Source organism: Blennius ocellaris, assembly GCF_963422515.1.
Source record: "Blennius ocellaris genome assembly, contig: SCAFFOLD_102, whole genome shotgun sequence".
Lineage (NCBI taxonomy): Eukaryota > Metazoa > Chordata > Actinopteri > Blenniiformes > Blenniidae > Blennius > Blennius ocellaris.
Window position 1 is genome coordinate 83,942 of NW_027661937.1, and position 13,556 is coordinate 97,497.

Below are 13,556 nucleotides of genomic sequence, written 5' to 3' on the forward strand. Positions count from 1 at the left end.
GCAACTACCGATTATTTTAATAATCGATTAATTGGTCGATTATTTTTTTTCATGAATCGGTTAAAAAAAGATTTCAAGTTGTTGGACCAGTTGATATTGAACAAACATCAAATATGTTATGATTACTTAAAAGCACATAACTGAGCCAATACAAAGATGTATACAGTATATCTACATATATACACATGTATATAAGATAATGATTAAATAAGATTTAATGTACAGTCCAGATTCATCCTGAGTGACCAGGTTGGTGAAATATTGCTATAATAACCTTTAGATTTACACTTCAAAGCTTTTCTTTGTTGTGGTCACAGTGCATGTAAGGAAATGTCTATATTTTTGCAAGATCAAACCACAGTATGGAGCGGTAAGGTAAAGCGTCCTCAGAGCCAAATCTGGTGCGTTTCCTCCAGAAAGTCGGTTAAAATGTAGAGTTGAGAGCTCCACAGATGTCATATTGCAAAAGTAATGTCAGCCGGGCGGACCTTATGAATCCTTTGTTATTATTTACATCCTGTGCTTTGCAGTAGTTGCTTAGTTTTGTCTCCCTGCGTCTGAGCGTGCTCGGCGCCTCGTCGGCTGCTGGAGCGCCCAACGCTGGTCGGAGAGGCGCGCCGCAACTTTCATGTTTTCAAGAGCAAACGCCAGTCTGCTCTGGTGACGTCCCCCCCCCCCCCCCCCCCCCCCCACCCCCCACCCCCCCATATTTAGGCGTTCAGCCGTTTAGCTCGAGTGCCGCGCCGCACCCTTGATGTTACAGAGAGCGAACGCCGGCCGAGTGATGCATAAATCGCACGACACCACGAAACGATTCTTTGCCAACACTTTAAATAATTGAATTGAATCGATTTTATCGATTCGTTGTTGCAGCGCTCCTAGAAACACTGCAGTTTGTGCTGCGTTGATAAAGCATTTCTCTCGTGATTAATAAAGTGATTGTGAGGTTTTAGAGATAGAACTAGTTTATTATGAGATGATGACGTCATGCAGACCCTCACATTGTCCACATGGAACTAAAATACTTTGTCCTGCTTCCTTTTCTGACCTTATACCAACCTCAAGTTGTCTTTTGAGACGATACATGCATACATTTGTACATTTCATACTTTCCTGTGGAGAGGAGTTTATTACAGGCGCATATAAAATCAACATTAATGATAATATTAAAGCAAACAGAGCTCTGGTATTGGAATAGTATCTGTGTCAGCTGATCTCCACATTTGGGTATTGGGTTCGAATCCGAAGTGAAAAAACGTGGGTCGGTGCTTCCCTACTACAATGTAGGTGAGCAAGTTCCTGAAGCCGTCCCTCCATCAGGAACCTGAAATCAGAACATTTGAATGTTTATGAATTGTGCTTCAATACTTGTTTTCAAATATTGTAGTGACAAAAAACTGAGTACACATTTTGCCAGTTTGTGTTCTACATTACTGAACTCTGTCATACATCAGTTTGGTGTCTTTTTATTGGCGTACTCTGGTCACTGAATACCATTTAATGTATGATACTACAATACATTCTTGGTCTAAAACTAGTTATTAATTCTCTAGTATTCTCTATTGGATATAAAAATGATATGAACTGGAGAACTTCAAGCTATTTCTGCATGATGTGCAGAAGCCATTGCCTCAGCAAAAGTGCAAAAGCCAATGTAACTTGAAAACATGAAACTGTTTTTGTGGAACACAATATATTTCACTGGGTGCAGGACGAGTGCAAAGTCTGCAGGACCAGTGCAACCCATGGCTCACTAGTCGGAAAAAAAATAAAGATCTATCCCCGATGGGTACGTGAAGCCCGTGGCCGATTGCCGCCATTATTTTCCTCCCGGTCCACATTCTGGTCAGTGACGCTGCGTCTTACCAGGAAAACATTTGTTATTGACCAATATACCGTATTTTCCGCCCTATAAGGCACCTAAATACCTCAAATTTTCTCCAAAGCTGCCAGTGCGCCTTATATATGGAAGAATTGCGCTACTTGAGACTGCTATTTGACAGCTGAACACCCAGAAGCTTTTATTTTGACAACTCTAACTTCGCAGCTGGATCTTCAGAGCGGACGACACTCCACACAACACCTTCATCACTCATGGTTGCACACCAACATTCTAACAAACCAAAATAAACTAGATGAAATAATGACTCCCTAAACTGGGGAACAAAAACACATAAACACAATCAACACAACACCAAGCCCAACAACAACCCACAATAACCTCCAACAACACAAAACATGAATTTGTCGCTGCAAGGCATGATGGGACATCATGCCTTGCAGCGACAAATTCAACCTGAGCTCCTCAGTGCAGCCGATAGAAACTCCCATAATTCATTGCAGCTGTTTGTGGTGTTTTAAATGCAATTATTGGGGGTTATATTTGGTTTGTGGTGTCGGTAATAATTGTGTTGTGTTGTGTTTTTGTTGCTTAGTTCATGTAGTTTAGTTTATTACCGGTAGTTGTAAGTTGTCAACCAGCAGTGAAGAAGGTTTTGTGTGTAGTGTCCTCCTGGCATAGGCTGCAGGTAGGACTATCAAAATAAAGTGTGTGCACCTCTCTGGGTGTTAGAATCAGTGGAAAATGTAACTTAATGGCTTTGAGCTATAAAGGTTGTGACCACTGGTCTATTCAATGCACCTTATAGGGTGGTGTGCCTTATATATGAACAAAGTTGTAAATTATGTCAATTAATGTAGGTGCGCCTTATAATCCGGTGCGCCTTATAGGGCAGAAAATACGGTAATACAAATTCATAGCTCACATTTACCAGGTTATTAAAAAAACATGTATCCGGATAAAAAGTGACTAGTACAATAAATAAGGTGTGGTATGTAGTATGGTGGTATGTAGTAGGGTGTGGCAGCTCCAAACGTAATACTATCAAATGTATTTTAGACCAAGAACAAACTTAAAATATATATTATTATTCCTTCAGATTGAAGAGTATAAAGAGATACGGGCAAGTCAGAATTTGTCCGGGCAAGTAAAAAGTTGTAAGCACTTGCTGAAAGGGCAAGTGCTCCAAATCCTTAATGTCAAGCCCTGACAAGGACTACAGGGGAATACTTTTATGTAGTAGTTTCTGTCGAGCAGCATTAAAATGACCACACACAAAAGAAAATCATGATTTTTTTTTTTTTTTTATTGTTGACATTATTGGAATCTGACATGTTTTTCTGGACAATTTACAATCTGTAAATTCAAAGTGTCACTTTAAAGTGACACGTAGCCAACAATCAGCTTCCAATATGCACCAGTATTCTTTGTGCAGCATTACATTAGTGGGTGTGTGTGTGTGTGCGTGTGCGTGCGTGCGTTGGGGGGGGGGGGGGGGGGGGGGGGGGATGGGTCCATTGATCTGTGGTGGACTTCCTGCGGTGTCCTGCACTTGATTGGCTGGCAGTCTCCTGCATTGGACAGTGACCAGTCCATGAGGGCTGGGACTTGATGAAATGATGGACAGAGGTGCTCAGTGTGCAGCAGTGGAAAGTGAACCAGTACACAGAGTTCTTTCACCCCCCCCCCCCCCCCCCCCCCCCCAGGCAGCCCCTCCTCCTCCTGGCTGGAGCCCACCATATCACTGAGGTCACAGACCCGATCACATTGCCTCTGGGCAGAGCAGGAGCACCAGCACTGGATCCACCAGCCAGAGATCCTCTGGATCCACTCATTGAAAATAAAGACTGGACAATGTTTCATCTTCTGGATTGAGTGCTTGATTAAAAAAAAACAAATGAGTGTAGAACTCGTTCATTAGCCACAAGGAGGCCAGTCGCCTTTATCTGCAGTTAGCCACATTAGCTAAATGCATAATAAACTTTGAAAAAGGAACATTTCACATATAACCTGGTTTAAGTGCAGACCTACACCTGTATATGAAAAAAAGATTTAACTTATTCTATTTTCACAAAACCAGAATAAGTTGAAATTATATGCAATTTGGACATTCATACATTTTCTTTTTTTACAAAGCTTGCATATAATGCTTGTTGAGTTTTGATGAAAGTACAGATCAAATTAAAGCTGCAAGTAATGTTGACTGGGCCGTCGCACCCCTGCTGGTCAATGATTGGAAGCAGGCCCCCCAGGTGGGGCTGCGACTGACGGGTTGTTTTGGCCTACGGATGTGATGATGGCTGACTGGAGCATGTACAGGCTCGTTATGCAGCGCTTCCTGTCACTCCACCAGGTGGCGCTCTCACTGTGACCATATTGGTCTGTGGAATTCAGATTTTTGGCCGGCTGCCATGGTCACGTCCTTTGACGTTGGTGGAGGAATTTTTAAACTGTCTTTGAGGGACGGGGACGATCCGATCCAGTATCTGGTTCTGATACCAACGTAATTCACCGATCAGAAATTTCCAATCCAACCTGCTGAGATTTCTGATCCATGAAGCCTCGTCTGCTTCACTGTTGCTGAGACGACTCCACAGCGTTTCCCTGCTGCTGCTCTGCAAACTGTGGACTGGATTTCTTGAAGGGAGGCGGGTCTCAATGACACGTGGAGTAATGAGTCAAGAAGCCCATTCCACAGTTTGCAGCCAGCCAGCAGGCTAACGTAGCAGCACTGCGCTAACCAACTATTCATGGCAACATGTTGCTGTTTGGATGGATTTTACACTCAAAACACTGCAAAGCAACACAGCAACATGCAATGTTATCAAAGCAACGTAGCAAAGTGGATGTTTGTAAAGCAACACAGCAACATGGACGTCATCAAAGCCGTAGTACAGCGAGGCGTTGCTCTGCCGCCAGACGTCAGCGTTTTAAAAGTGCAGCTCTCCAGGAGAAGCTCTGACATCAAAACAATGAGCAGCAGCTCCTCCAGCCTGTCAGCAGGAGATTCACACCTCCGAGAAGCTGCGTCCTCCTCCACGCTAAACTCCCTGGAAATAGTCCCAATGGTTGGAGCTGCTGAGAGCTGGAAACATTCTGTTGCTGCTGCATTGATAAAGAATTTCTCCAGAGATTAATAAAGTGATTGTGAGGTTTTAAAGATAGAACTAGTTTATTATGAGATGATGACGTCATGCAGACCCTCACATTGTCCACATGGAACTAAAATACTTTGTCCTGCTTCCTTTTCTGACCTTATACCAACCTCAAGTTGTCTTTTGAGACAAAACATGAAAACATTCATACTTTACTGTAGAGAGTTTATTACGGGCTCATAAAATCAACAATAATGATAATAATAATATTAAAGGAAACAGAGCTCTGGTATCGGAATAGTATCTGTATCATCAGATATCCACATTCAGGTATCGGGATAAGATCGGAAGTGAAAAAACATGGATTGGTGCTTCCCTTCTGTTTTCTTGACCTCGCCAGGACAAAGTCGTGGAATTGTAGTCATTAGTGTTTCTTCATGTGGTCTTTTAGTGACACGGACGCCCTTTTTTCTGTGCATTGTGCTTCAAGGTATGGAGGCAGAGTTTAAAACTTCTTTATTGTTATTAGAAAAAGGAAGTATAACCACACCCACAAATGTTGTTGCTATTAAATGAGTGTGCAGGATTTTCCCGCACTATAATAGATTAGCGGGAATTGCTGAAAATACGCACAGATCTCCTCCGTGCGAGACCCAACCGTGTGTTTTGCTTCCTGCGATGCAACTTGTGGTCGAGCTCACCATCGCCACGTGACTGAATCCTGCCTTTTGATTGGTTTCTGAGGCATCTCTCTATTGGTTTTCTGTGTGACTCCTTTTTCTTTTCGAGATAGTGCAAATACTCAATACTGTAAAATTATACGTCTTCAAAACTACATTGATATGATAAATGAAATAAACTCAATCATTTTTCCGACCTCGATATATTGCTGTATTACAACGAGGAAGGCAAACGCGTGCAGCGCGCTTGTTTTCCTCGTCTCTCGCCTCACACTTCTCAGGCATAATGCAACATGGTGGACTTCCTGTTGGGTTTAGAGTCTGGGTGTCACCGACGTTTTTGTGTGGCTCAACATGCTGCAATGTCCAGATTTCTTCGACATTGGTTAAATGTGTTCGTGTTGACCGTTTGAGATGTTTCAAATGTGAACACTAAATAGGGGGCGCTATGGAGCCATTTTGCCAGACGCATGCATAATGACCATAAAGGTCAAAATGGTTCGCCACTTCTGAAAGGTGTGAATTTCCACAAAGGGTTGAGCATGTGTAAGCCATCAGAAACTATTAAAAATAAAAAGAATTCCTTGCATTCCGATTGGTTCTCATCCAGCTCTGCTACGAACAGAGAGAGAGCAGAGAAGAGGCTCCTTGGCACATTGGTGGGCGTGTCTTGTTTTGGTTTCTCCTCATGTCAATCTTCCTGGAGGCGGGGCTTCTCCAGCTCTGTGACGTCATCAAATAGAATCAAGGTGTTGAGCTCCCCCACCAGGTAGAACAGAGAAACATCACTGTGAACTCAAGCTGGAGGGAATCAATGAAAAAACACTTTGGGGATTATATGAACCCCAAATAGCACTTTTATCATGTTTAAAGACCAGAAAAGTCCATTTAGTAGAATATGGGACCTTTAAATTACTTCAAAAATGTTATTAGTTTATGAGAAAATGAGTCGGATAAAAGTGTAAACATTTCTATTCATGAAGACGAGTGAAACGGTGAGTTCTGTAGCTATGCTGCTGCTCTTTGTCCCCGGAGGCTGAACCAGCGCTGCAAAAGCTGATGGTTTACAGGAGTCTTCCTCTATGTAATCTCAATGCACCTCCCCAGTTAAACTTGTATCTTTGAAAAAACTTCACTTTCACTCATCACTTTGCCTTAATGAGTTCATCCTCTTCACTTAAAGCATTTTCTCCTCAGCTATGTTTTTCACGTCTCCTCTTAGATGGTGGGATTTTGTTTCACTTCCACAGATTCTCATCAACAAAGGAGCTATTTTCATAATGAGGACACTATATTAGAGCAGGACGGTCGTGACCTCATTTGTTCCTGCAGAATTGTTTTAATTTGGTGTGGTGACGCTGTGGATTTGTGTCATTTGTGGCATGGCTTGGATTTATTCATGGTGATCACTGGCAGTTTATCTGGGACAGATGAGATGTGGAGGCACAAGTCAGCGGTGGTGGTAACAACGTGAAGGTGTGGTCCGCTGAGAGTGAAAACCATAGTATGAATGCAAGGGAAGGAATGTTGCACCACCAGGCACACCAACCCCGACCTGCCCAGCCTGTACGAGCGCAGGTGGAGCTCATCCAAGGAAGAATGCCACACCTCACCCCATACCGTGTGTCGGCAGCACACCTCCCTGCTGGCATTCCCAACCCGTCTGATCACAACCCAAGAATGAGGCGTGGTGGGGGCGGGGCTAAAGGAGTGCAATTCATCACAAATTTATAGTTATTGGGATATCAACACAATATTGCAGAAAAAACAGACTGAACTCGAATAAATGATTTCCACGAACTGTCCAAAATGACATTTCAAATTTTATGGCAACGAATGAATAGTCAAATTGGCCAATTAAAAAAAAAAAAAGAAATTAAAGTTAAAAAATAAAATTGGTAGCTGAAAGCGTCTTCTACCTGGTGGCTTAAAGGACTTAAAACTTTAGCACAAATATCATGGAAAAATTACAAAATGCAACAAGCTGGGCTCATTCTAAAACACTCCCGGTTGAACTGCAAGCACATGTATGATGGAAAAAAGAAACCTGGGCTGATCACAGTTGGTGTCGGTCCAGAACAAGAGAAAGAACATTTCCTTAAAACCACAAAACTGAGCACAAGATATTCCCGTCTGCTCATTGATTGCAGGTCATATTGTTGCTGAGTGATTGAAAGTAGAAAATGTTGTTTTTGTCACGACATTTCACAGTCCAAGAAGGAAGCTGCTCGAACTGAGAGGCCACGCCCCTTCACTGCAGGCCACGCCCCTTCACCGCACACACTCCTCGCGCTGTTTCAATGATACGGCGTGATGGAGTGAAGCAGCATTGTGACTGCATGGTTTATTTTTCACCTCAAACATTTTCAGACAAACAATTTGCTGAATTGTTTCGGTAATGAAAAGCCCCGTACTCCAGCTCCACCGCACAGAAAGTGTGGGAGTGGACCGGTATCGTCCGTTACGGTTTGGGTTTCCACTGCAAGAATTGGACTTTCTGGAAACAACCGCTCCAAAGGCGGTCGCTTTTCCTCTACCCCTCCGTCGGGGTACCAGGACCACGGAACGGGTCTGAGTTTGAGGAGCCGTCTGATTGGTCAGTGATTTACTGCATGCCCTTAAAGGTATAGTAGAGGATTTTCTTCTTCCGGGTGGATCATCAAAACAACTGGTCCTCCCAATTGTCAATCATTCTGGTGATGTATGACGTAAGCCCGTCGTACGTGCTCGTCCCTGCGCGCAGCTCACTCCACACGGTTCTCATCATGCCGGTGGCCGACCCCACGCATTATTCTCCGACATTTCTACACAGTTTCACCCCCTCTGGTGCAAATCTTCTTGTAAAGTGAGCTTATGTGAGCGATGCCGACTTGTGACTTGTAAACAGAGCGTGCACGAGGAGAACTGGGCTCGTGCACGTCTCTCGCACGCGTTTTAGTAGGCGTTCCGTCTCGGGAGCAGGTACAGCGTTGCGCATGCGCATTCTTTTCAAACGGTGGAGAGGGCGGTTCTTTCCTAAAATTCCTGAAAATCCTCCTGTATACCTTTAGTATTTTAATATTTCGGCTGTATGAATCCTCTGTTGTTAGTGTGCTCAGCTTTTCACTGGTTGGTTTTTCTTTTCTTTGCTTCTCATTCATAAGGTTATCTCCGTTATCTGCCGCCAGGCTGAGGTTGCTGTTGTAACGTCACATATCTGCGGAGCTCTAAACCCCGCCTACTTTTTAACCTACTTTCTGCAGTGGAAACGAGCACTGGATTTGGCTCCGGTTACGCTTTGCCTTACTGCTCCGTAAGGCTCCGTTCTGTCCCTGCACTTTTAGTGTGGTGGAAGAGTTTGAGCCGCCATGTTGGTCCAGTTTTAACTGCAAGAGCTACTGACTGAACCATTCTGTGCTAAAGAGTTTCAGCGTTCACACGGCAGCGGGGCTACATACTAAACAAATAAAACATAACTGACACACTCATTGGCGAGCTGCAGCATGCGCTGCACTGTCCTGTACTAAAGCATTGTGTATTGTGTATCGAGTAAAAGGCAATGCCAACCAAGCGTGCAATTTTCAAATGCTGCGTGTTTGCATGCAAGAAAAAAGCTCTGGTGGAATGCTGCCTTGACTGTAGCAGAGAGAGTAGTGTATGAGTTGTTAAAGAGGAGGAGGAAGGGGAGGAGGTAGAAAACAGATGTTTGAAGCTGAGGACGAGGAAGATTTGGTATTGAGACATGCAATAGCTGAACAAATGAAGAAGAAGAGGTGACTGAGGTGGCATCCATTTTGGTTTGCGAGCCGGCAGAATGTGGAAGTAAGCATGAAATATCTGACAAGAGTTTGGGACCACACAGCAGAACAAAGTTTGACCTGGACGAGGGAGCAGGGTGGGCCACATTTCTTCTGACAGATGAAGCTGAGTGGAAAAAATAAATATTTGTATGCTCATAAGCCTTAGTGTCAAAAGTTTTTTTCGGCCTTTTTCTGGAGTATGAGTAGGCCTTGACTTGTTATCTTGGACAGAGTTGCTGTGTTTGGTTTTATTTGTTTCCATTGGAATGGAATAGGCGACTATTTCATTAGGACAAGTACAGTGAAATTACAAGACAACTCATGTGCTGCACGGTACACCTAGAACAGGATAAAAGATAATAAAGGGAGCCAATCGAAACTGTGAGTAGGATTTGTGGTTAAAAACAATAAGCATTCAATGAAACACGAAAAATGAACATCCTTAGACAGTGTTGTTAAGCAAATAAGGAGCTAATTTGTTTTTCTCATTTTTCTCTCCATATGAACCCAGTGCCACTTTTTACCTTCTCCAATGAAAGTTGGAGCAAAGATTATGATTTTGTCAGTGTGTATTTATTGGCTTGTATGTTTCACCAACTATTGACCCAAATTACACGAAATGTTCAGCGATAATTTGTCATCATCCAAGGACGGCACGGAAGCTGCCGTTAGCTGCCTGCTAGCACACTGCTAGCTCCGCTCCAGAACTCACAGCTAATATCTCGGATAGGCAAGTATCCAGAAACAGCGGCGTCAGCGCATTGACCCATGTCGTGGTTCATCTGCGTTTCCTCCAACTCAGTGTTTCGCACAGTGATGTTGCCGTCTGACAGGCTAGTTAGCATTGAGCTAGCAGCTAACATGCTCGGGATGCGAACTTGGTTCCGCAGAGCAATGTGACATTGGCAAAGGGAAGCGCTCTACTGAGTTTACGTTGTAGTTTGATTAATATGCACATGCAAGTGAGAGAGGACCGACCCCAGAAGGTCGACGGTCTCTTGGGTTCTTACTCACGGGGGAAGGTGGGGTTGGGAGGTCAGCCTTACGGGTGAAGGTGGGGTTGGGAGGTCAGCCTTACGGGTGAAGGTGGGGTTGGGAGGTCAGCCTTACGGGTGAAGGTGGGGTTGGGAGGTCAGCCTTACGGGTGAAGGTGGGGTTGGGAGGTCAGCCTTACAGGTGAAGGTGGGGTTGGGCGATCAGCCCTATGGGTGGGCCAATGAAGCATTGTCTTTACTATTGTAGCCAAGAAAGAGCAAAAGTATGTATTTATTGATCGATAACATTCCTGACGTGGAACGCTTTCCTAGCATCACCTTAAAGCGATAAGTTCTTCTGAAGTCAACCTGCCTGCATAGCAAATGTAAGTGCATGTGTTAAAGTGATGGTGGGCGTTCTGCGGTAAACCATGGGAGCCAATGCACGTGGCAGCTCCGTTACCGTGAGTATGTTCTGGCCTTCATCTGAAGTAGCATGTAGAGTTGTAAGTTGATAAGTTAACTCTTTCTTCTCTCCATCTGACTGGGTTGAGATGGTTCAGCTCTTCTGGGATGACCATTCTTCTGTCCTTTGTTATTTTTTCAGATTCCTTTCTTTCCTCTTCGCCTGTATCTCTCATTCAATCTCCTCAAGGCAAGTGTATGGTTCTCTTACGCTGCTCGCCTGCTCTACCCCCCCCCCCCCCCACCCCCACAGTCCTGCTCTACCGCTCTACTTCATCCCTCCTCTTCTAGTGCCCCTCTCCTGCTCGTCCAGAGTGCAACAAAAATCCCCACCCGCAAAGTAACATGGGGCGTAGTACAGTGTGGCTCCTTCCCCAGCTGGAGTGGTCTCCTGATAAACCTTATAATGCTCCGCCATGTGTTTCTACCTCTGCAGACTCTGGGTAAATGCACTAATTGTGTGTTGGACTAGCAGCAGAGCTCCTCCTGTTTGCACTGACAGACGGCGTTCTTCACTACCCCCAACTTGTGCTGCAACACGAGATGACCCCCTTCCAGTCCCGTGCCCTAAATAGGCATCTTGACCTATTGACATGTTTCATTGTCGGTTTATTATTGTGAGGGCAGCTGGCGGTGTTTCTACACACAGCTACACCTTGAGGAGCTAAAGGTCAACCGACAGACGCAATGGGTCAGAATCTGCTTTTAGAAACATTAATTGAAACTACATGAAGTAGCTGAAGCCTCTGAAAAGGTCAAACACTGATACTAGATGGAGCAAACTTTACAAAACAGGACAGCACATGAATTATAGAGTAATTCTCAAATTAAGGTGGCATATTTTAAAAAGTCTCTTCTAGAACCGTTAATGAAAATTTTACCAATGTCTTCAACATCAGTATCAAGTTTTGAAGTAACTCAAAGGATAGCTGCTGCTTCACTAAACACAAAATAATACACTTCTTCCTTCAGCCACTAGGCGGCAGTGTTGTAATCGGTCTTCACACATTATTCGTAGAGAAGAAGTCAGGCAAACAAATCTATACTTCAGCATGAACACGTGTTCAATACTTGGAATTGCAATAAGTAAAAAAATGTTTCCATAAAAACTGGTCATCCCTACTGCAATAAAATCACAATTGACCAGCTGTTGTCCAGTAAAGGCACTTATGATTGTGGCAAAAAAATAGGATTAATCAATAAAATAATGGCGTGAAAAGACAAATAACGCATTTCTGAGAAAAATGGCTAGTAATTCCAAACAAGGGTGGTGAAGTGAAGAATGAGTGTATACCTCATTTGAACAACACCAAGGCAGGTCCAAGTCTTTATTTCTCTTGCCATGTCTCAAGACAAAGGTCAAATGTTCACAAGTTACGAGCTGTCAGCTGAAGTGACGAACAATTGATCTTCATTTTAGTCCCGTTCAAGCTGCACGATCCTCAGACGTCAAGAATTCCACCAGTGAAGTCGTTCCTCTGGAGCTCGTAGCTTTTGGATCATCTCGGCCCTCGCAGTCTGCTGGCTTTTGTGTAGGTCGCAATCATTAGAATCCCAAGATTTGCACTTTACTTTAAGAGAGCAGACGAGTTTAATGTCACATTGTTGATCAATGAAAACATTAGGACCGTCTTGGGTTTTTTCCTTGTCAATTTGCACAATGATCCACTGAAAATGGAGAAATCGCACATGTGACAAGGAGCCAGATTCTCACTTCACCAACAGTTTGTGCCCTTTTATTGTAATTTCATCTCTAAAATCCTTACTAATGCTAATAATTTTACTAATCAAGCTTTTCCAATGTATCTTCTAGCAGTCAGGTCCACTTGTGTCCTCGCAGGCTGCTCGCTGGCGTTATGTAGGTCAGCATCACTCACTGCAGGTTCCACTTAATCCCAAGATTGCCACCTTATTTTCAGAAAGCAGAGAAGTTCAAGTTCACACTGTGCGCACGAGGAGAGCAGAATCCTAAAAATGGATGGTGTCGGTGTCCCGGGGGGACGGTCCTACCTTCCTCCTGCCCCAGTATCCAAGCCCCTCCCACCCTCTCGACTTGTCTCCAGCCCTGCAGCAGCTGGGACTCGGAGGATGAGTGGCACTGGAGACATCATCCCCGGCCCATCGCCGGCTGCTCCCCCACCCTCCACCACACATTCTGCTTCCAGCTTTGTAGGCATTTTTGCATGTTTCACATCATGGCTTAAGCATTAACTGGAGGTTTTCTTTCGACACTTCTGCTGCCTTCAGAATCTTTTTGAGCTCTTTTTATTTTTTTAAAGTGCGGTAGCACCCTGCACATGTTTGATCACTCTGAAACTGCTCTTTTATTAGACGCTGATCAGGATCAGTGGTATAGTTGGAAATTACAAGCACACGCAGAACAAACACTCGAGCTGCTCACTGTGAAGGCTGACGGGACGTGACTCTCCACTCTGGAATTTGGACTTTCACTGACTCACCTGCCACTCGGCCCACAGCTAATCTGACTTATGCAACACTGTCAATATGTGTGGAAATGCTGTCTGTTCTTAACTGCAGTTCATTCAGGATGAGAAAATGTTTGACAAGATGAGCAAAAACCACTTTAAAAGGAGCAGGTTTGACTTGCTCATGTTCCAGTTTAGTCAAACATGCTTTGTTCCAGTTGCCCCGGACCGTGGAAGGCGGGGCCGTTTTCACCTTTTCGGTTGACATCCCATAGCTACATTTGGGGCAGATCTCAA

At 44.1% G+C, this 13,556-nt stretch overlaps 1 protein-coding gene across 2 annotated transcripts in view; it reads left to right on the forward strand.

The window, feature by feature from the left end:
- rtn3 (reticulon 3) overlaps positions 1–13,556 on the forward strand; it is a 43,449-nt gene that overhangs the window by 4,387 nt on the left and 25,506 nt on the right. The window contains exon 2 of one of the 2 annotated variants that reach the window (XM_080522037.1): positions 10,976–11,023. The exons of the other annotated variant lie outside the window; for it this stretch is intronic. Within the exon in view, the coding sequence (XP_080378163.1) occupies positions 10,976–11,023 (48 nt within the window). The remainder of the gene's footprint in view (positions 1–10,975; positions 11,024–13,556) is intronic. 2 annotated transcript variants of the gene reach the window in all.